Source organism: Tursiops truncatus, chromosome 10, assembly GCF_011762595.2.
Source record: "Tursiops truncatus isolate mTurTru1 chromosome 10, mTurTru1.mat.Y, whole genome shotgun sequence".
NCBI lineage: Eukaryota > Metazoa > Chordata > Mammalia > Artiodactyla > Delphinidae > Tursiops > Tursiops truncatus.
In genome coordinates this window covers 16575815-16597578 of record NC_047043.1, presented here as the reverse complement: position 1 = coordinate 16597578, position 21764 = coordinate 16575815, and the positions used below count along the sequence as shown (strand labels likewise).

Here is a 21764-nt window from a genome sequence, read left to right as displayed (position 1 = left end):
ACAACCCAAATCAATCAGGTTGATGGAACTCTGGTTGGATTTTCCAGGACAGTGGCCTTCTCTCTGCTTTGTATTTGGTAGTGTGAGGAGTGGGGCTGCCATAGCTACTCTACTAACTCCACGGAGATGAGCCTGAGAATGGCTGACATATCAAACCCTGCCAAGTGACACAGCAAAGATAGCTACTGGTGACTCCATTTGAGTCCTGAATCAAGCCTTGCTTAATGCAAGAATCTACCTTGACAGTTCAATTAAGAATGCCAATAAATTATACATATAAATTGTCTCTTTGTTTAAGTCAGCATGAGTTGAGTTATTCACAATATTACTTTAAATAAAATATCCTATAAGTCAATTAGGATCCTTAGGGATATGTCACATTATCAGATTAAGTACAATGTGGGTAAAACTTGAAATTCAAAATGGTAGACTTCGGTCTTCTGTGACCAATTCATAAGGGGGCTGTGTGTGTGTGTGTGTGTGTGTGTGTGCGCGCGCGCGCATGCACGCGCCCGTGCAGGCTACAGGTAGGGGTGAGACAGGAGGACTAAGAAAAGTGATAAAGGGTTAGGATAAGTGCCAGGAGAAATGGGAAAGAGAGCTGAGTGCAGATAAAGAAAAGGATTAAGGTTGAGGGCTCAGCTGAGATGGGAACCCGTAACTTTATAATGAAGTCAATTAGCATAATTTGCTCATTTAGAACAGTTGGAAGCAATGCAACACACACAGACACAAACAACTTGTGCAGACATGTGGGACCCAAGCATCAGTGTGTTTTAAAGCACCCCTGTTGATTCTAATGTGCCATCAGGTTTGTGAACCTTTGGTGTGGAAAAGGCATCACACCCTTAAGAGGTGCTCGCACACTCTTCACTCAGACACAGAAGAAAGCACACCCTGCTTCCAAACCATTCTCCTTAATTTTATATAAATGTAACATAACTGGGAATAGAAAAGATACATTTTAAATAAGAAATATGGAAATCCAGTGGGACCACTGCTTGTCCATACAAACTTATACATTTTCCGCATATGCACAGAATACAGAAGATGTTTCAAGAGACACATAGTCAAGAGTATAACAGGCAATCAGACCTTGAAAAAGATTATGTTCGGCCCTTAAATTAACATTTACAGAGCATCTCGACCTGCCCTGGATGGTGCCCCTGGACCAACCAGGTTGTCCCTCAGGTGCCCGAGGCCAAGCAGTGGCATCGTTTCCTGTTCCTAGTGAGCCACTCGGATACCCACTGTGGTGGTGCGCCCAGTGAGCAGCTTTCCTGGGGGGCAGATGCCGTGGAGCTGACAGTGTCCTAGTGCCCTGGCTGGGTGTCAGGCCTGAGGCTCTGAGGTAGGAGAGCCGAGTTCAGGGCACTGGACCACCAGAGACCTCCTGGCCCCACGTAATATCAATCAGCGAGAGCTCTCCCAGAGATCTCCATCTCACGCTAAGACCCAGCTCCACTCAACAACCAGCAAGCTACAATACTGGACACCCTTTGCCAAACAATTAGCAAGACAGGAACACAGCCCCACCCATCAGCAGAGAGGCTGCCTAAAATCATACTAAGTTCACAGACACCCCAAAACACACAATGGGACACTATCCTGCTCACCAGAAAGACTAGAACCAGCCTCATCCACCAAAACACAGGCACCGGTCCCCTCCACAAGAAGCCTATACAACCCACTGAACCAACCTTACCCACTGGGGGCAGACACAAAATACAACAGGAACTACAAAACTTGCAGCCTGTGAAAAGAAGACCCCAAACACACTAAGTTAAGCAAAATGAGAAGACAGAGAAATAGGCAGCAGATGAAGAAGGTAAAAACCCACCAGACCAAACAAATGAAGAGGAAACGAGCAGTCTACCTGAAAAAGAATTCAGAGTAATGATATTAAGATGATCTAAAATCTTGGAAATAGAATGGAGAAAATACAAGAAACGTTTAACAAGGACCTAGAAGAACGAAAGAGCAAACAAACAATGATGAACAACACAATAAATGAAATTTTAAAATGTCTAGAAAGAATCAATAGCAGAATAACTGAGGCAGAAGAAGGGATAAGTGACCTGGAAGATAAAATACTGGAAATAACTACCAAAGAGAAGAATAAAGAAAAAATAATGAAAAGAATTAAGGACAGTCTCAGAGACCTCTGGGACAACATTAAATGCGCCAACATTCAAATTATAGGGGTCCCAGAAGAAGAAGAGAAAAAGAAACGGACTGAGAAAATAATTGAAGAGATTATAGATGAAAACTTTCCTAACATGGGAAAGGAAATAGTCAATCAAGACCAGAGAGCACAGAGAGTCTCATACAGGATAAATCTAAGGAGAAACATGCAAAGACACATATTATTCAAACTATCAAAAATTAAACACAAAGAAAAAATATTAAAAGCAGCAAGGGAAAAGCAACAAATAACATACAAGGGAATCCCCATAAGGTTAACAGCTGACCTTCAGCTGAAACTCTGCCAGCTAGAAGGGAGTGGCAGGACATATTTAAAGTCATGAAAGGGAAAAACCTGCAACCAAGATTACTCTACCCAGCAAGGATCTCATTTGGATTCGATGGAGAAATTAAAGCCTTTACAGACAAGCAAAAGTTAAGAGAAATCAGCACCACCAAACCAGCTTTACAACAAATGCTAAAGGAACTTCTCTAGGCAGGAAACACAAGAGAAGGAAGACCTACAAAACACAAACCCAAAACAATTAAGAAAATGGTAATAGGAACATAAATATCAATAATTACCTTAAATGTAAATGGATTAAATGCTTCAACCCAAAGGCATAGACTGGCTGAATGGATACAAAAACAAGACCTGTATATATGCTGTCTACAAGAGAAGCACTTCAGACCTAGAGACACATAGAGACTGAAAGTGAGGGGATGGAAAAAGATATTCCATGCAAATGGAAATCAAAAGAAAGCTGGAGTAACAATTCTCATATTAGACAAAATAGACTTTAAAATAAAGACTATTACAAGAGACAAAGAACTCCAATACATAATGATCAAGGGATCAATCCAAGAAGAAGATATAACAACTGTAAATATTTATGCACCCAACATAGGAGTACCTCAATACATAAGGCAAATGCTAACAGCCATAAAAGGGGATATCGACAGTAACAGAATCATAGTAGGTGATGTTAACACCCCACTTTCACCAATGGACAGAGCATCCAAAATGAAAATAAATAGGAAACACAAGCTTTAATTGATACATTAAACAAGATGGAATTAATTGATATTTATAGGACATTCCAACCAAAAACAACAGAATACACTTTCTTCTCAAGTGCTCATGGAACATTCTCCAGGAGAGATCATATCTTGGGTCACAAATCAAGCCTTGGTAAATTTAAGAAAATTAAAATTGTATTATCAAGTATCTTTTCTGACCACAATGCTATGAGACTAGGTATCAATTACAGGAAAAACACTGTAAAAAATACAAACACATGGATGCTAAATAATACGCTACTAAATAACCAAGAGATCACTGAAGAAATCAAAGAGGAAATGAAAAAGTATCTAGAAACAAATGACAAGGAAAACATGATGGACCAAAACCTATGGGATGCAGCAAAAGCAGTTCTAAGAGGGAAGTTTATAGCAATACAATCCTACCTCAAGAAACAAGAAAAATCTCAAATAAACAACATAACCTTACGCCTAAAGCAATCAGAGAAAGAAGTACAAAAAACTGCCAAAGTTAGCAGAAGGAAAGAAATCATAAAGATCATAGCAGAAATAAATGAAAAAGAAATGAAGGAAATGATAGCAAAGATCAATAAAACTAAAAGCTGGTTCTTTGAGAAGATAAACAAAATTGATAAACCATTAGCCAGACTCCTCAAGAAAAAAAGGGAGAAGACTCAAATTGATAGAATTAGAAATGAAAAAGGAGAAGTAACAACTGACACTGCAGAAATACAAAGGATCATGAGAGATTACTACAAGCAACTATATGCCAATAAAATGGACAACCTGGAAGAAATGAACAAATTCTTAGAAAAGCACAACCTTCCAAGACGGAACCAGGAAGAAATAGAAAATATAAACAGACCTATCACGAGCACCAAAATTAAAACTGGGATTAAAAATCTTCCAACAAAAAAAAGGCCCAGAACCAGATGGCTTCACAGGCAAATTCTATCAAACAATTAGAAAAAGGCTAACCCCTATCTTTCTCAAACTCTTCTAAAATATAGCAGAGGGAGGAACACTCCCAAACTCATTCTACGAGGCCACCATCACCCTGATACCAAAACCAGACAAAGATGTCACAAACAAAGAAAATTACAGGCCAATATCACTGATGAATATAGATGCGAAAATCATCAAGAAAATACTAGCAAACAGAATCCAGCGGCACAATAAAAGGATCATACACCATGATCAAGTGGGGTTTATCCCAGGAATGCAAGGATTCTTCAATATATGCAAATCAATCAATGTGATACACCATATTAACAAATTAAGAAATAAAAACCATATGATCATCTCCATAGATGCAGAAAAAGCTTCTGACAAAATCCAACACCATTTATGATAAAAACTCTGCAGAAAATGGGCATAGAGGGAACCTACCTCAACATAATAAAGGTCATATATGACAAACACACAGCAAGCATCATACTCTGGTGAAAAACTGAAAGCATTTCCACTAAGATCAGGAACAAGATAAGGATGTCCACTCTCACCACTCTTATTCAACATAGTTTTGGAAGTCCTAGCCACAGCAATCAGAGAAGAAAAAGAAATAAAAGGAATACGAAATTGGAAAAGAAGAAGTAAAACTGTCACTGTTTGCCAATGACATGATACTATACATAGAAAATCCTAAAGATGCCACAAGAAAACTACTGGAACTAACCAATGAATTTGGTAAGGTTGCAGGATACAAAACTAACACACAGAAATCTCTTCCATTCCTATACACTAATGATGAAAAATCTGAAAGAGAAATTAAGGAAACACTCCCATTTACCATTGCAACAAAAAGAATAAAATACCTAGGAATAATCCTGCCTAAGGAGGCAAAAGACTTGTACTCAGAAAACTATAAAACCCTGATGAAAGAAATCAAAGATGACATAAACAGATGGAGAAATATACCATGTTCTTGGACTGGTAGAATCAATATTGTGAAAATGACTATACTACCCAAAGCAATCTGTAAGTTCAATGAAATCCGTATCAAACTACCAATGGCATTCTTCACAGAATTAGAACAAAAAATTTTACAATTCGTATGGAAACAGGAAAGACCCTGAATAGCCAAATCAATCTTTAGAAAGAAAAACGGAGCTGGAGGAATCAGGCTCCCCGACTTCAAACTATACCAAAAAGCTACAGTAATCAAGACAGTATGGTACTGGCACAAGAAGAGAAATATAGATCAATGGTACAGGATAGAATGCCCAGAGATAAAGCCACACATATGGGCACCTAATTTATGACAAAGGAGGCAGAACATAAAATGGAGAAAAGACAGTCTCCTTAATAAGTGGTGCTGGGAAAACTGGACAGCTACATGTAAAACAATGAAATTAGAACAATGCCTAACACCATACACAAAAATAAACTCCAAATGGATTAAAGACTTAATTAAATGTAACACCAAACACTATAAAACTCTTAGAGGAATATACAGGAAAAACACTCTTTGACATAAACCACAGCAAGATCTTTTTTGACCCACCTCCTAGAGTAACAGAAATAAAAACAAAAATAAACAAATGATACTTAATTAAACTTAAAAGCTTTTGCACAGCAAAGGAAACCATAAACAAGACAAAAAGACAACCCTCAGAATGGCAGAAAATATTTGCAAATGAAACAACAGACAAAGGATTAATCTCCAAAATATACAAACAGCTCATGGAGCTAAATATCAAAAAAACAAACAATCCAGTTAAAAAAATGGGCAGAAGACCTAAATAGACATTTCACCAAGGAAGACACACAGATGGCCAAGAGGCACATGAAAAGATGCTCAACATCACTAATTATTAGAGAGATGAAAATCGAAACTACAATGAGGTATCACCTCACGCTGGTCAGAATGGCCATTATCAAAAAATCTAGAAGCAATAAATGCTGGAAAGGGTGTGGTAAAAAGGGAACCCTCCTGCACTGTTGGTGGGAATGTAAATTGATCCAACCACTATGGAAAACAATATGGAGGTTCCTTAAAAAACTAAAAATAGAACTACCATATGACCCAGCAATCCCACTGCTGGGCATATACCTGGAAAAACCGTAATTCAGAAAGAGTCATGTACCACAATGTTCACTGCAGCACTATTTACAATAGCCAGGACATGGAACCGACCTAAATGTCCATTGACAGATGAATGGATAAAGAAGATGTGGCACATATATACAATGGAATATTACTCAGTCATGAAAAGAAACGAAATTGAGTTATTTGTAGTGAGGTGGATGGACCTAGAGTCTGTCATACCGAGTGAAATAAGTCAGAAAGAGAAACACAAATATCGTATGCTAACGCATATATATGGAATCTAAGAAAAAGAGAATGGTGCTAACGAACCTAGTTGCAGGGCAGGAATGAAGAGGTAGACATAGAAAATGGACTTGAGGACATGGGGTGGGAGGGCGAAGCTGGGGCGAAGTGAGAGTAGCATCGATGTATATACACTACCGAATGTAAAATAGTTGGCTGGTGGGAAGCAGCAGCATAGCACAGGGAGATCTGCTCGGTGCTTGGTGATGACCTAGAGGGATGGGATAGGGAGGATGGGAGGGAGGTTCAAGAGGGATGGGATATGGGGACACGTGTATGCATATGGCTGATTCGCTCTGTTGTATAACAGAAGCTAACAGTATTGTGAAGCAACTATACTCCAATAAAGATCCATTAAAAAAAAAGGAACAAGGAGCTCTTTATGTACTGATTGAAATTATCTCCAAGATACACTGTAAAGTGAAAAAGAGAAGAATTTGTAGTATGTTAGCATCTGAATTAAAAAGGGCATGTATCTACATAAAGACACATAGGAAGGTATGTGTTTCTACATGCAGAAAACAACTCTAGAAGCATATACACAAAACCAAAAACAGTGATTGCCTCTGGAGGGGAACAGGGATCTGTAGGATGGTGTTAGGAGGGACACTTTCTTTGAGCATGGTTTCAAGTGCGTGTATTACCTATTTTACAATTAAAAACCAAGAACAAACTTAGCGCATCCTCCCACAGCTGTGGTCATTACTACTGGAACATTCCGATTGTGTAGTGACATGGACAGAGCACCAAACTGGGAATTAAAAGGCTGAGTTTTCACCTTGTATTTGCTGTGGGATAATAATGGGTAAGTACTTTGTACAGTTATGGTATGTAGAGCAAAAGAAGAACGAAACACACTTCATATATACAACACATTAAATTCTAGTCCACCATTCAGGGTCTTCCCCTGGAGAGGGGAAAAAAAGACAAGTGAGATATGATCTTTGTCCTGTAGACATCCTCAGTGTAACAGGAGAAAACAGTTGTATCAACAATACATATGTAACAGAGCAAAATAATTACAATGCAATGTTTGCTGCCAACCCCTCTATTGCCCTATTGGGTTATAAGCATTTATGCCTGCCCCTTAGGAAAAAACTCATGATTGTTGAATGGCACTGAATTCTAAGAGCATGACAACTCAAAATAATACAGACATATGCATGTCATAGTGATAGCATGACAACAATTTTCTGTGAGCATCAGAAAGGATGCAAAGAAGGTAAACTTAAACTGGGTCATGAAAGATGAGTAAGAATTCAACAGGACAAGAGAGACTTTTCTTTACGTGTACAAGAGGTGGGCAGGGGGATTACATGAGCTCCCTGGTTTAAGAAGGGAGAATGGACGGACCCAGTGTTGATTTTCTGTGTTACTGTCTCCAGGGGAAAGGAAGTAAGTTCCAGAATATGCCAGCGGGTTGAAGATCCCAAGAATTACACCCCATACACTCCAAGCAGGAACATACTAGAGGGTAAAAAGCAAAACCATCTGAGAAATTGGGTGGAGAGATGGAAAAGTATGTGGCATAGTAAGGAAACATGAGCACAAAGAATGGATAGGGAGAAAGACAAAGTGAAAAACAATGGAAAGGAAGCACACAGCTCCAGAGGTACAGGGGCTACGTTAACTACATCGTTTAAAATTAAATTAGAAAGAGTTGAAGCTCCCATCTCTTCTCCCTGCCAGTATTTCATCAGTGCTGATAAAGCTGTAGAGAAAAAACCTCCTTGAGTCTTCTACCATCTACAGACTTAGAAAACTGCTTGTGTAGCAGTGGAACATAAACCACAACTGGGAAAGAGCAGGACCTAGACACCAGGATCTGGAGAGGAAGACAAAAGACCAAGGCTATTATTGTTCTGGGGGCTGGGGATGGAGAGCTGGATTTATAAGTGATTTGTTTCTTTAGTTTGTTTAAAAAAATGTTCCATTATCTTTACAACAAGAATACATGTTTTTAAAGCCAGAAATTTTGGCTTCTTAAGTATGGTTATTTGTTCTCGGGTAAAGAAGGTCATGGTTAATGCGCCCATTGCATCCTACATAACGTGAGGATAATAGCCACTGTCAAGGAAAATCGTGTGAACTTATTCATCTAATATGTATTAAATTTTACTCAATAAAAAAAGAAACCTGTAAAAAAAATTAAATTAGAAAAAGAAAGTGCTAATAAGAAATAAAGAGTGAGGAATACAGACAAAAAAGCAGCTTTAAAATTACCCCCCTCCAAAAAAAAAGGCCTAAGTTGAATGAGAGATTTCTGTTGTATGATTATATGCTGGATTATTATACTTTACAGTAACTAAAAGTGGAATATTCTCCTTTCTCACCCATGTGTGTGCCGTATAACGATAGAGCTAAATTATAAAGAACTCGAGCTTTTAAAACTTTTATTTTTATTTGACACGTGCATTTAAAATACCTCTGGACATCTGAAAAGCACCCAAAGGTACACTGTTGAATAATGGAAAATATTAACAATCATTAAAAAAAGCTGTTTACCTTATTTTCTTCCAGGTACCAAAAGTCTCTAGCTTTCTAATTTCAAGAGAAGAGTGTTAATGTATACATTAAAAAAGCATCATAGATGCTAACTGTAATTATGTCTTCTTAACCTTGCACAGAATGAATTATTGGCCCATGGAAATATTTTCATTTCACTATTCTTTGTCAAGAGAATTCTGGAAATTGTGCAAGTCAGAATCTGTATCGAAGGCTGGTGATCATGGGAGAGTGGTACAAGACTGGGGCCTTTAGCCGCTGTTAATAATGTGCTGAGGAAGACAGAGGCCAGGCCTGGGGAGCCAACTCTGCAAACAGCATCAACCCACACTGCACCAATCAAAGGATTTTCAACCATCTGAAAACTTGAGCAGCAGAGCTAGAGACGAAAAAAATCAGTAATAGCATCCTCATTTCGCTAGTGGATGCCTGCACTACTTGCTTTAAGCATCACCGGCATTAATGCTTCTTAGTGCATCTCAATAAAAATAACTTCAGCTACAAAGAAGTCATTAACATATTTTACGATAAAATGTATTGCTGAGAAACAAAGTGTACTTTTTCGGGGGGTGTTGAAAATTCTTCCTTGAAAATAAGGTACGGGCACTTTTTTTTTTTTTTTTTTTAATGCGGTACGCGGGCCTCTCACAGGCTCCGGACGCGCAGGCTCAGCGGCCATGGCTCACGGGCCCGCTCTGCGAAATGTGGGATCCTCCTGGACCGGGGCACGAACCCGTGTCCCCTGCATCGGCAGGCGGACTCTCAACCACTGTGCCACCAGAGAAGCCCGGTACAGGCACTTTTTAATTTAACTTCTCTTTGTGTCTTCCAAGCAATTTTCCAAACAGGTTTCCCAGGATAAAACATGGTCATAAGATTTTAGAGAACAAAAGTTAAATGAGTAACTTGCTTTATCTTCTTAATTAAAATTGTGAATGTTTGAAAAACTATGTCTGACATTGGTGTCAGCCTTTGACAGGGAGGCCACGAACATTATACAACGATGGTGTCAGGAGTAGGAAGAAACTTGCTCATATCCTTCACATTATATACAGCGGAGGTTTTAAAATCATTTTTTATTTCATTCCATGTTGGATATTCTTTTCCCTTTCATCTATCTCAATTTGCTGAAGTGAAAAGTGTAATGTACATGCAGCTGGGGTTGCCAGATAAAAACAAAACACCCACTTACATATGAATTTCAGATAAATAAATTTTTTTTTGATAAATGAATAAATTTTTAGTATAAATAAGTCCTACATATTGCATGGGACATACTTATACTAAAAAACAAAAACAAACAAACCAAAAAACCCCTCACTATTTATCTGAAGTTCAAATGTAACTGGGTGTCCTGCATTTTCATTTGTTAACTGGCAACCCAACATGCAACAGGCCTAACATATCAAGCGGAGGGTGTGCTAGCTAAGTGTGTTGTTGGGAAAGGTTGGTAAGTGGTAGCGCCCACTGGTGGTGAGACATAGAAAAAAGGTTTGGGGCAGGTACGTATCAAGAAGGAAAGAGACTGGTGATATGTTTTAACTGCATGAAAAGACTGATGTTCGAGGGCCAGCATGGGGGTGACTGCTGGAGCAGTCAGAGGCAAGCAGCCCGGGGATGAGTGGTACATGCACACACTCTGGCTCTCGGTGCAATGCAGTTCCTCTTCCTTCCTCTGCTGATTTCTTCCTTATGCTAGTGAATTTCGTAGAGGCAGGTACACAATCAATGACAGTAGAAACTGAGATACTTTTAGGCCTGATAAATAATTTAAAATATAGTAACTGCCATTTCTATGTAGATTTTCTTTTTTATTTATTTTTAAATTGAGGTATAATTGAAATACATTATGTTAGTTTCAGGTGTACAACATAATGATTCAATATTTGTCTACACTACAAAACGATCACAATGGGCCCAGTTAACATGTCAGCATATATACAAAATTTTCTTCTTTTAATGAGAACTTTTAAGATTTACTCTCTTGGCGACTTTCAAATACACAATACAATATTATTAACTATAGCTGCCATGCTGTACATTGATCTCCACGACTTATTTTATAACTGGAAGTTTGCACCTTTTGACTCCCTTCACCCATTTCTCCCACCTGCCACAGCCTGCCTCTGGAAACCATCAATCTGATTTTTTTTTTTAATCTGTAAGTTTGTTTTGTTTTGTTTTAGAGTCCACATTTAAGTGAGATCATACGGCATTTGTCTTTCTGTGCCTGACTTATTTCACTTAGCATAATACCCTCAAGGTCCATTCATGTTGCTGCAAATAGCAAGACTCCCTTTTATGGCTAAATAACATTCCATTGTGTGTGTGTGTGTATATACACACACCTCATTTTCCTTATCCATTCATCTGTCGATGAACACTTAGGTCGTTTCCATGTCTTGACTGTCATAAATAATGCTGCAATGAACAATGGGGGTGTATACATCTTGTTGAGTTAGTGTTTTTATTTTCTTTGGATAAATACCCAGAAGTGGAATTGTTGGATCATTTGGTAGTTGTTTTTAATTCTTTGAGGAACTGCCATACTGTTTTCCACAGAGGCATGGCCAGCAATAGTGCACAAGGGTCCCCTTTTCTGCAGATCCTCGCCAACACTTATTGCTTGACTTTTTGATGACAGCCATTCTGACAGGTGTGAGGTGATATCTCACTGCGGTTTTGATCTGCAGTTCCCTGATGATTAGCGATGGTGAGCATCTTTTCAGGCGCCTGTTGGTCATCTGTATATCTTCTTTGGTAAAATGTCTATTCTGATCCTCTGCCCACTTTTTAATTGGATTGTTTGTGGGGTTTTTTTGCTATTGAGTTGTATGAATTCTTTACATATTTTGGATATTAAGCTCTTACCAGATATATGATTTGCAAATATTTTCTTCCATTTGCTAGGTTGCCTTTTCATTTAGTTGATAGTTTCCTTTGCGGTACAGAAGCTTTTTAGTTTCATGTAGTCCCACTTGTTTATTTTTGCTTCTGTTGCCTTTTAGATTTTCTTTTGATTAATTTTTTATCAGTACTTTTATACTGAATGTTAGCAAAATATTTGATCATGAACTTTGTTTTCCCCTATTGCTGATATTTCCCGGGAGTAGCTGGGCGGGAAGGTGGAGGGAGGAGAATATGCTACTAAATAGGACATTTAGTCAGGACCTGGGGAACTTTCTGACTTTTGCCTCATGACGCCACCTGCCCATAAGATAAGCTGCAAATGCTAGCTGGCGTCCTGATAGATGGAACAGGACAGCAGTCTACCAGTTTCTAACCTGCCCTGCTGCCATTTTCCCATCTCCACTGGACTTCAGTTGATTCTCCTCAACCTTTCTCTGGGCTCTAGGGTTTTAGGCTGGCGTGCCCTGTTTCCCTGGCTTGGACATCCCCTGCTGTTTTGGCCCTAAAGAACTCCCATCCTTTGGCTGGAACTTGCCCCATTCCCACCCTCACAGAGGGGAGCTGAAAGGAGAGCACGGTGAACACGGCTCTGTGAGTAAAAGTGTGCCCGACAGTGTTTAGCAGTCATCTGTTAGTCTCTGATGATAGCAGCCCTGATGTACAGCTTAAATCAAGTTCCTCTGGTGAATGAATCAGACAGGGGAAGAGTGGAGGTGAGGGTGGCCGTGGCCAGCACAAGCTTGGCTGCTTTACTGTCTGCTTTACAGGGAGGCCAGTCAGTGGAATCCTTGACACTCTTCCCCCGGACTGTTGCTGTCCTTTCTCTCTCCTTATTCCTTCTCCTACCTCTGTTTCTACATAGAGTTTGCCTATTTAGATTTAGGGGTTGGAGGGAAAGAGGCAGGGTAAGAAGGCCCATCCTGACCTTGAACTTAAGCTGTGTTTGTCAGCCCACCTTTATCAGAGCCTCTTACTCAGCAGATTTGCAGCTACTCATGGCAGAGGGGTGATGGGCATGGACTCTGGAGCTAGAATGCTCTATAACTTACTAGCTGTGTGACCTTGAGCAGTTACTTAACTGTGTCTCAGTTTCCTCATCTATAAAACAGGGGATAATAACAGTACTTACTGGGTTGGTATACAGATTAAATGAGTTATGTGTATATGTAAAGCTTTGAGAATATTACCAGTTACAGGGTGTGCTGTAAGTAGTTTAATAATAATGATAATATAACAATAATAATAATGGTCCAGTCAGATTCCAGCCTCCTCGTCAATCCTCAGGGTAACTGCCAGAGCAGAATTCTGACATCTATGGGTCCCTGGATATATCATTTTAACGTCACCACAATCTCTGCCATTTACACATACTTCCATACCACCTACCCCTGCGTTTACAGTAACAAGGTAAATTAAATCAACACGTAAAAAAATAATGTTTGAGTTTTAGAACAATGCCATGTTAGAAAGAAAAGAAGAAAATACACAGGTACAATGTCAAAGTTAGGCTCAAGGAAACATGACCTGTTACTCAACTTGAATCACAAGCTGAGGGAAGTTAAAAATGAGGAAAATGCTTTTGGATCAGGTTGGCATTCATCAGGAAGCAAAAGCGTGGCTAGAGATACCTATTGCTGAAGCTGGAAGCAGCTGAACTATATCTGTCTCTTTGGCAACAATTATATGGTCACCTAGAGAGGGAAGCACAGATTTTACACCAAAAGAGCTTTTCAGTATGTCCATTATTCTGAGGCTGAGTTATTCAACCGACTTTAGAGTGGAGTTCATGGAGCCAATGAAATGGGTTTAATATTTACCGAAGCGCTCACTTCCTTGGGTTTCAAGGCCATAACCCGAGCATGGTTTTAGTATGACACATGTTAACATGACAATAAGGGAACTCAAACAGTTAGAAGCTAATCCAATTGCTCCTGATACTTAGCAACATCCCGAAAATTACTTTTTAGACATTTTTTAGTCTTTGCCAGAGATGGGGAATGGAGGTAAGCGCACAAATGGCTTTGGCCAACGTGTTGCAGAGAACTGTTTTAAGCATGGCAAAAACATGCCAAATCAATAACTTGTCTCTTTCTCTGCATGTGCCATGAAAATCTGGCCATCGTAGAGGGCTGGATCCATTAAAAACTGAATTTGCTGTTTCCAGACAGCAGATAGCTCAAAGCTCAACAGGGCCAGCAGGCAACAATCCAAGTCTGCATCTCCCTCTCTAAAGCGCAACCCACAGCACTCTGCTGCTGCATGACGTTATTCAAAGCACAGGGGATGAGGAAGGTTTGACAGTATTGTAGCTGCCTGAGGATGGAGTCAAATGGCCATTATTCTTCAAACATAAAGAGCTGGATAAAGTAACTTTTATCTTAAATCACTAGATATATTTGATTAATGGAGAAATGTAAATCAATACATGATTTTCCGAAACGAAACTGTCCCTTTTGCTTAAGGTATGATATATGTATTTATGAAACTTGATGTCATAGAGACTACTAATCTCTTAAGGGAGGAAAGGGGGTTGTATAACTGAAGACTTTTTCTGTCCCAAGACTTCTGAAATAGATTGGGCTTCTGCCCAAATGAAGCCTCAGAAAATATAATTTTACATTTTTTATTATATAGCTCACTGTGCACTAGGAGATATGAATTCCCGCAAGTGGTTGTATTCACGACAGTTCTTAAGGTAGTCTTAGAAGGGTGGATAAGAGAAATACATATCAACTTTTTTTGTACACTTAATACTTCAGTTAAAAATGCATTGTACTGATTCACTGCTTACAAGTATTCACTCAAGTTATGCCTAGAGTAATCTTTAGGATAAAAATATCTTATAATAATTCTCAAAGGCTTTAATATTTTTACAGTGTCTAATTATATGAATGAATAATTTGGGGTAAGACTGATTCTACCCTTCTCATCTTTTATGCTCCCACATATTTTCTGTCCTTAACCCAATTACCAATACATGTTCAACCATTCTTTCACTATTTCTCTTTTATTAAACCACTGTCTATAGTAATACGTACTTCATTTACCCAACCTTATTAAGAACCAGCTGTTCCTAAGAGAGTTTTCAAGATAAATGAAATTTATTCATAAAATAGTTTGTACAAATAGATTATACACATCTTTACTATTTTTAAACAAAACATCTGTTTCTTGATATAATTTTGGTCCAATTATTTTATTCCGGGACTACAAAAATGTATTACAGGGGTGTTTGGGTCCAAATGAAGGGGACTTGGGCAGCTGCACTTTTAGAGTCCTTCTGTTAATGACTTAGAGTTTTTATGGCCTTGTCCTTGCCTTCACTTCGTATGCGGCCACTGCTTAATGGAGCTCTGACTTCTTGAAGCAATAACTACCCTCTTTTTAACTGCTGCTAGGGTTGACTGTGGTTTGAGAAGCCAGGCATCTATGTGTGTTAGAACTATTAAAAAAAAACAAAAAACTGGACTGTTTGTGGATGGAGAACTGAAGAAGTAATGAGGCGGGGAGAGAGAATTAGATGATTTTGACAGTCTGGGCCTAGGCTGGCTTACTTTCAGGTTCCGGGCTGTGTTTTTGACGGCTAAGATTGCTACATAAAATCCCTTGGAGTGAGTGATTTTCTATCTATTCACATGCTAACTTATCAAATGTATTCACACGCAGCTGTTTTTTTGGACAGGTGAGTTTGTTTACAGTTCAAGTGATACATGTCTATGTGTGTAGAAAAATCATTAAAAAAAATTGGTCACCAAAAAGACAAAGAAAAGTTTATTGCACCAACACAGGAGCCATGTAATAATGTTTCTACTTGTCCATTGATTTATGTACGAAATGTAGAACATTTTACAAATGTAGAAAATTATTAAAACAACAACAGTCACTAAAAGAAAATGAGAAGCCTACTTCACAAAATACAGAAACTATAACAGTGACAGCCTGTTAAAAACTCACTTTTAATGGTCAAGTATATATTAATTCATATAGATTATTTGTTTAAATAATCTCTGCCCCTTAAGTTCCATTAAGCGTTCTAATAAAAGAATAATGGAATAGGAACTTATTCAATTTTGCAGATGTTAAAAACCACTATAGATCTAAACAGAACTGTGTACTTTTTTCTTTCCAAGTATTTTCATATTTTATAGTAGCTTTTTACAATAGCAGATTATAAAAAACATCTGTGTTTAGCTAATAAACCTAGATTTCTCCAAACACATAATTCTGATAAAATCTAACAAGAAAGAAAAGAAGTAAGGAAGGAAGGAAATAAGAAAGAGAGAGACATCTTTTATATGCATGGCAATATTTTCGTCAGGCCAAAGATAAAAAGCATATGCTAATTTGCATACCTTTAATAAATGTGTTCTAATTATAGCCTATTCTACTTACCTGTGACTTCTCCAAAGGAAAAATTCAACTCCAGGTTGGCTGTCTGTGAAGTGGAAGACCTCTATCCCTATAATCTTCCTGGTAGTTAGTATGTGTTTTCAGAAATTCCAAGCTATGTTTATTATGTGTTTATTAAAATAACAGAGGAAAGAATATAATGTTCAAAATACAATCAGATTACCTGCTGCTTTGGATTCCCTTTACCAATGTTCCCTTTTATTAGGATAGATAAGTGGGGATTAGGTTTGGTCAAGCCTTATCTGTGTAAGTTTGTATTATGAGAACTCCCAAAAACAATTTTTTAAAAAATGGACATGGGACCAGAGATAACAATCCAAAATGAAATTCGTCCAGTCTCCAGCAAAATTTGTCTTAGAGTCTAAAAAAACAACTCAGGTATTTTTCTTAAGACTAATTTTGAATGCTCATTTTGCCCTAAGCTTTATTTGCTTTTTGCAACAGCACCTAAGGGAAAACAAACTGACCATTTACAACCTAAACAATGGCTTTACAGTATGCTTAAGAAATGCACCTGGCTTCACTCAAACAACAAATTTGTTTAACCTGGTGACTTTCCTGTGTCTGGGGTCAGGCAGGAGCAGTCTTGGTTGGGGGGAAGGAAAGGAGAGCAAATATAACTGACTCACTGAGAACAAAACGGTGGTACTAACGCCCCTTTGTAATGACAACTGTTTTAACAGTTTCTTGTAGGCAAGGCTATCATTTAAGTGACCCACTATAATTTGGGATGAAGCCCCAGGAAATTATGCCAACTCTAGAACAGGAGTTGCATTTCTGAGTTTACCCAGCATAATGAACCCACTGAAATGCTGAGTATTCCTTCTTTGGTACAAATTTACATCAAGGGAAAAATGAACAATTGAAAAGATTTAGCTGGAGAGGAAAAGAGTATCACAACATTCGCTCCCGGGAGCAGACCAGAGTTTAGTTTACTTCTTGCATCATTTTTACTATGGAAAACTTCAATCATATAAAAACATACACAGAGTAGAATGATGAACCCCTACAAACCAATAATTCAGTTTCAATAATCATCAACACATGGCCAACCTTATTTTACTGTGCCCTACCCACGTTCCTCCTTTGATTCTTTTTTAAAGCAAATCCCAGACAGCCTATACTTTATTTTATATAAGCTTTATATAAGCTTTTATTTATGACACATGTATATATTTAACCTGAAGATCACTCCAGAAATCTCATTGAGCATGAGATGTTTAAACCAACTTTAACCACATCTTACAAAACGTTTTACACTAACGTTTTTTCTGCCTAGAGAACGAATTTGTTCGAATATAATTGGGTAATTAAAAATGACAAAGTAACTCGAACCACAACCTTCTATTATTTTATTTATGGGGAAAAAAGGAACATTCTAATATTGAGAAAACAGTGCACGTGACTCAATCCCTGTGATTCTAGTCTTTGTGGAAACTGACCAACAAGAGACACAGTTAAAAGTAACACGGTTACCCTTGCCTGGTTGGAGCTTAGAAAATCCGGAGGAGGCAGTAAGGGACGGGAGCCAGAAGGAAAACTCTCCCCTTTCCCTTCACTACACGTATAGAGTAAGACAGAACGCCCCCAGGCTGAACCTTGGGGGCTGCAAAACCCACTCATCAAGCAGTCCAGCTACTTCACAGTAATTTATTACCGATCTTAAAGCAAAGATCAAAAGGAACTCCATCTAGCATTTTATATTCAATTCCTCACTGCCTGATGACTAATTTGTAGAGGAATGAAGTCTTCACAAGGGAAGCCAAAATCATCTGAGGTGACTTTGATACAGTGCCACAAAGGATATGAAGAGGAAGCTGGGAGAAGCTGTGAATGGCGAAGTTCCATTAAGAGTTCTAATAAAAGAATAATGGAATTTCCCTTAACTGTGAATTAAAAAAATGTTCGAAGTGGGCAAAATTTAGACAAGTCAGGCAAAACCTCTGATTCGTCATAGCCTCTTGTTGCTGCTGTTGTTAAATGTTAACTTCAGCCACTGTTGCATTTATGTTTATTAAGTGGCATCGTCTAAAAAAAAAAATGCAACTTCCCCACCAGAAATCTGGCCAATCTCATTCCTTTTGCTCTTGTACTACTTATCAGCCTGCACCTTGCGCCTGCGTTGTCAGACACGCCTGGCTCGCTCGATCGCTTCCAAACAAATTGCCATATTCTGCAAAGTGACTGATTTAACTTGAAAAATGTAACTTGAAATGATAAAATTTTTAGTCTTGTGTATCGCCGCGGTCACGTGGAATATAAACACCTCTTCTGACAAATTTCTGATGCTTAAGTCAACTGTTCACTACAGAAACACTAGAAGCGATTCAAATTCCTTCAACTTCTATGAACAACTGGCACAATTTTTTCCTCCTGAATCCAGACATTTCTGTATTCTCAAATGAGGAGAGTACTTTTCACACTACTTATTTTGGCTAGTTAAAAAATCCTTACCACATGTCTCCTTGTAGATTCATAGATAAAGATTTAAGTTTATATTAGCATTTCAACTGTGCGAATGTTTTGTTTGCTTCTGAAATCACCTCAAATTAACAGATTTACTGGAACCTTATATGATATAGAAGTTTTGTACAAGTCTCAGAATACTTTAATGTATTCCCCCCCCATGAAGATGTGGTGTTGAGCGTTTTCTTTAAAAGTTATGTTTTTTTTTTTTTAAAGAGAACTTATCTTTTACAAATATATGGTGAAATACTTATAAATGAAGAGATGTTTGAGAATTCTTCAAATATAGGAAGTGGAGAGTGTGGGTATAAATGAAACAAGACTGGACACGGGTCTATGAAACTATGGGATGGGGATGCAGGGGTCATTACACTACTCGGTCTCCTGTGTAGCAAAACTCTCGGGAGTGAATATTTCAGTTATGATTCTCGGCACTGCTTTTTGTTAGGATTTTTATTTAGAAACATAAGTTTCTGTCAGAAGCAATGGAGAACCAACAGTTGGCAGATAATATTTCAACTGTCTCTACCAATTCCAAAGCCAGGTTCGTCTACTACACTGTTTGGAAAGAAAAAACCCACCAATCAAAAAACACCCCCAAATCTGTCTTTTCACAGTCTTTGAGATTTCAGTGATGATATGTAACTAGATTTTAATATGCATAAAATAGAATTATTTTAGTTCAGAAATACAGATCTTCTCTTTTCTTTACAAGAGATAAAGAGTTAAAAAATTAAAACTGAAATATAAATGTAATTGGTAACTGTAGTTCAAAACCACTATATACTGGTGAAAAGTGTGCTATACATTCAGAAGGACTTCTACTACCCAGGAACACAAACATTCTTCTCTTACCTTGTGATCATATGGATTGTAAGAATGAAATACTTGAGAGAGATCTTTTGTTCTTTGCTTTTTCTGTGGAAGAAAACACAAACATGTGAGTACGCTGATGGCAAAAATATACACGCGTGTATCTGTCTGTCTGTATGTATCTGCTTTACAACATTGTTTACTTAGAGGTTCCTCCTTTGTGCAAGCTGAGGGGTTACACTGTCAACCTGGGACAAATGGATATAACCAGAAACCAATGCCACTTGATGGCTATGTGGATCACTGTCACAGACCAGTCAGGCAACCTCCTTCTAGAAGGTTCCATAATTAAAACTCTATTTATAATAAATGCATAATTCAGAGACTAAAATGAAGAAGAAACTATGAAAAGAAAGAAAAACATATTTAGGACACTTTCAATTTCATTGCAACACCAACTGCAGTTACTCTGAGTTAGGCACTAGCATGCATCCATTTAAACAAGCAATATGCCTACTTCAGGCTTCCTGGGCACAGCCTGGGTCTGTCTGCTGGAGCCTGTCACTGCTATATAGTGACACAGATATGTATATATGGCACTGTTATATATATGGTGACTCACACACAGTAGGCCCTCAATAAATATTTGCTAAACTAATGAATAAATGAATATACCTGAGTTAGGCATAAAACTATTGCATCGGTAATGATGACATGTAAGTCTCATCCACAGTTATGAAGAGAGAAGGCTCTCTTCACTTCCAATGATGTTGTCATCATTAGAAGAAGCCGGGCTTCTCCACCTCCTGTTCCTCAGTGTCTGTGACAATGGAGAAGTGTGCGGTTCTCCTATGAGAGTCGACTATAAGAACCAGCTTGTTTACTAATCCACTGTGATCTGTCCACCCCACCACAGCCACCATGAGCAATTCTGTGGATGGTTCCAGACCTTCTGTGCATATATCTTCACACACAATTGATTACTATTACTTCCAAAGAAAAGGAATCATTCCGTATACACTGTTCTGAAATTTACTTTTTTCCTCTTCACAATTTATCCTTGCCAAACTTAAATGCTTATATATCCAGCTCTGCAATCCCTTAGACAGAGTTATGAAATCCAAAAACTTCTGAAATCTGAACTTCTTTCCTGAAATGCATTTCAGTTTATAAATATAATGATAATCTTTGCACAAACATCTTTGCCAGCTTGAGTGTGTGTATTTTTTTAAAAAAAGATAAATTATGGAAGTCAGGTTGCAGGATCAAGTGGAATGCATGTTTATTACCTTGACAGAAACTGTCAAGCTGCCCCCTCCCCCAACACTAGACCAGTGTGTCCTCTCATGAAGAGTGAGAGAGAAGAAGGGATTGTGGCTTAGGTTGGAAATTCTTAATTTCTCTTTTTCGTTTAAAGGTGAGAACATTTTTAAATTTAGAAAATAGATATTTTAAAAACAGATACTGAACATCATCCCAGCTGTTGATTATAGAATTTATTTCTTGGGCTTCCCTGGTGGTGCAGTGGTTGGGAGTCCGCCTGCCAGTGCAGGGGACGCGGGTTCATGCCCCGGTCTGGGGGGATCCCGTGTGCTATGGAGTGGCTGGGCCCGTGAGCCATGGCCGCTGGGCCTGCGCGTACGGAGCCTGTGCTCCACGACAGTGAGGGGCCCGCGTACCGCAAAAAAAAAAAAAAGATAGAATTTATTTCTTGTATTTATTTTTTATACATCATAGAGTTAGCCCACTACCACGTCTTAAAATTCTGTCATGAGAGTGGCCTGTTTGTCCTTAATGCTGCCCCCATCTTGTTCCAGGTTCTACTCTGATGTTGTTAATGCTTGCCTGGTACCCATGCTTCCTAGGGAAGTGTTTCCTTCTTTAAACTCCAGCCTCCTCATGAGCACATCTGTCACACCTCCCCTACGCCACAGGTCTAGGCAGATCCCCGGCATAGGTTCTATATGACATTGGGCAGCTACTTGGCTCAGCAGTCAGAGCCGATATGAATTAGGACCTTGTGTTAGAGTCATTTGTATACACTCACAGTTTTCCCAAAGATTAGTTCCCTACTTCAGAACTGTCTTTGGAGCCACAATTCCAG

General features: G+C 38.5%; 1 protein-coding gene across 7 annotated transcripts in view; it reads right to left on the bottom strand.

Moving 5' to 3' along the window:
* The window catches only part of CDKAL1 (CDKAL1 threonylcarbamoyladenosine tRNA methylthiotransferase), a 652719-nt gene that overhangs the window by 110585 nt on the left and 520370 nt on the right, over positions 1-21764 (bottom strand). For all 7 annotated transcript variants that reach the window (XM_033863886.2, XM_019945111.3, XM_033863888.2 and 4 more), the window contains one exon: positions 19703-19765. In XM_033863886.2, the coding sequence (XP_033719777.1) occupies positions 19703-19765 (63 nt within the window). The remainder of the gene's footprint in view (positions 1-19702; positions 19766-21764) is intronic.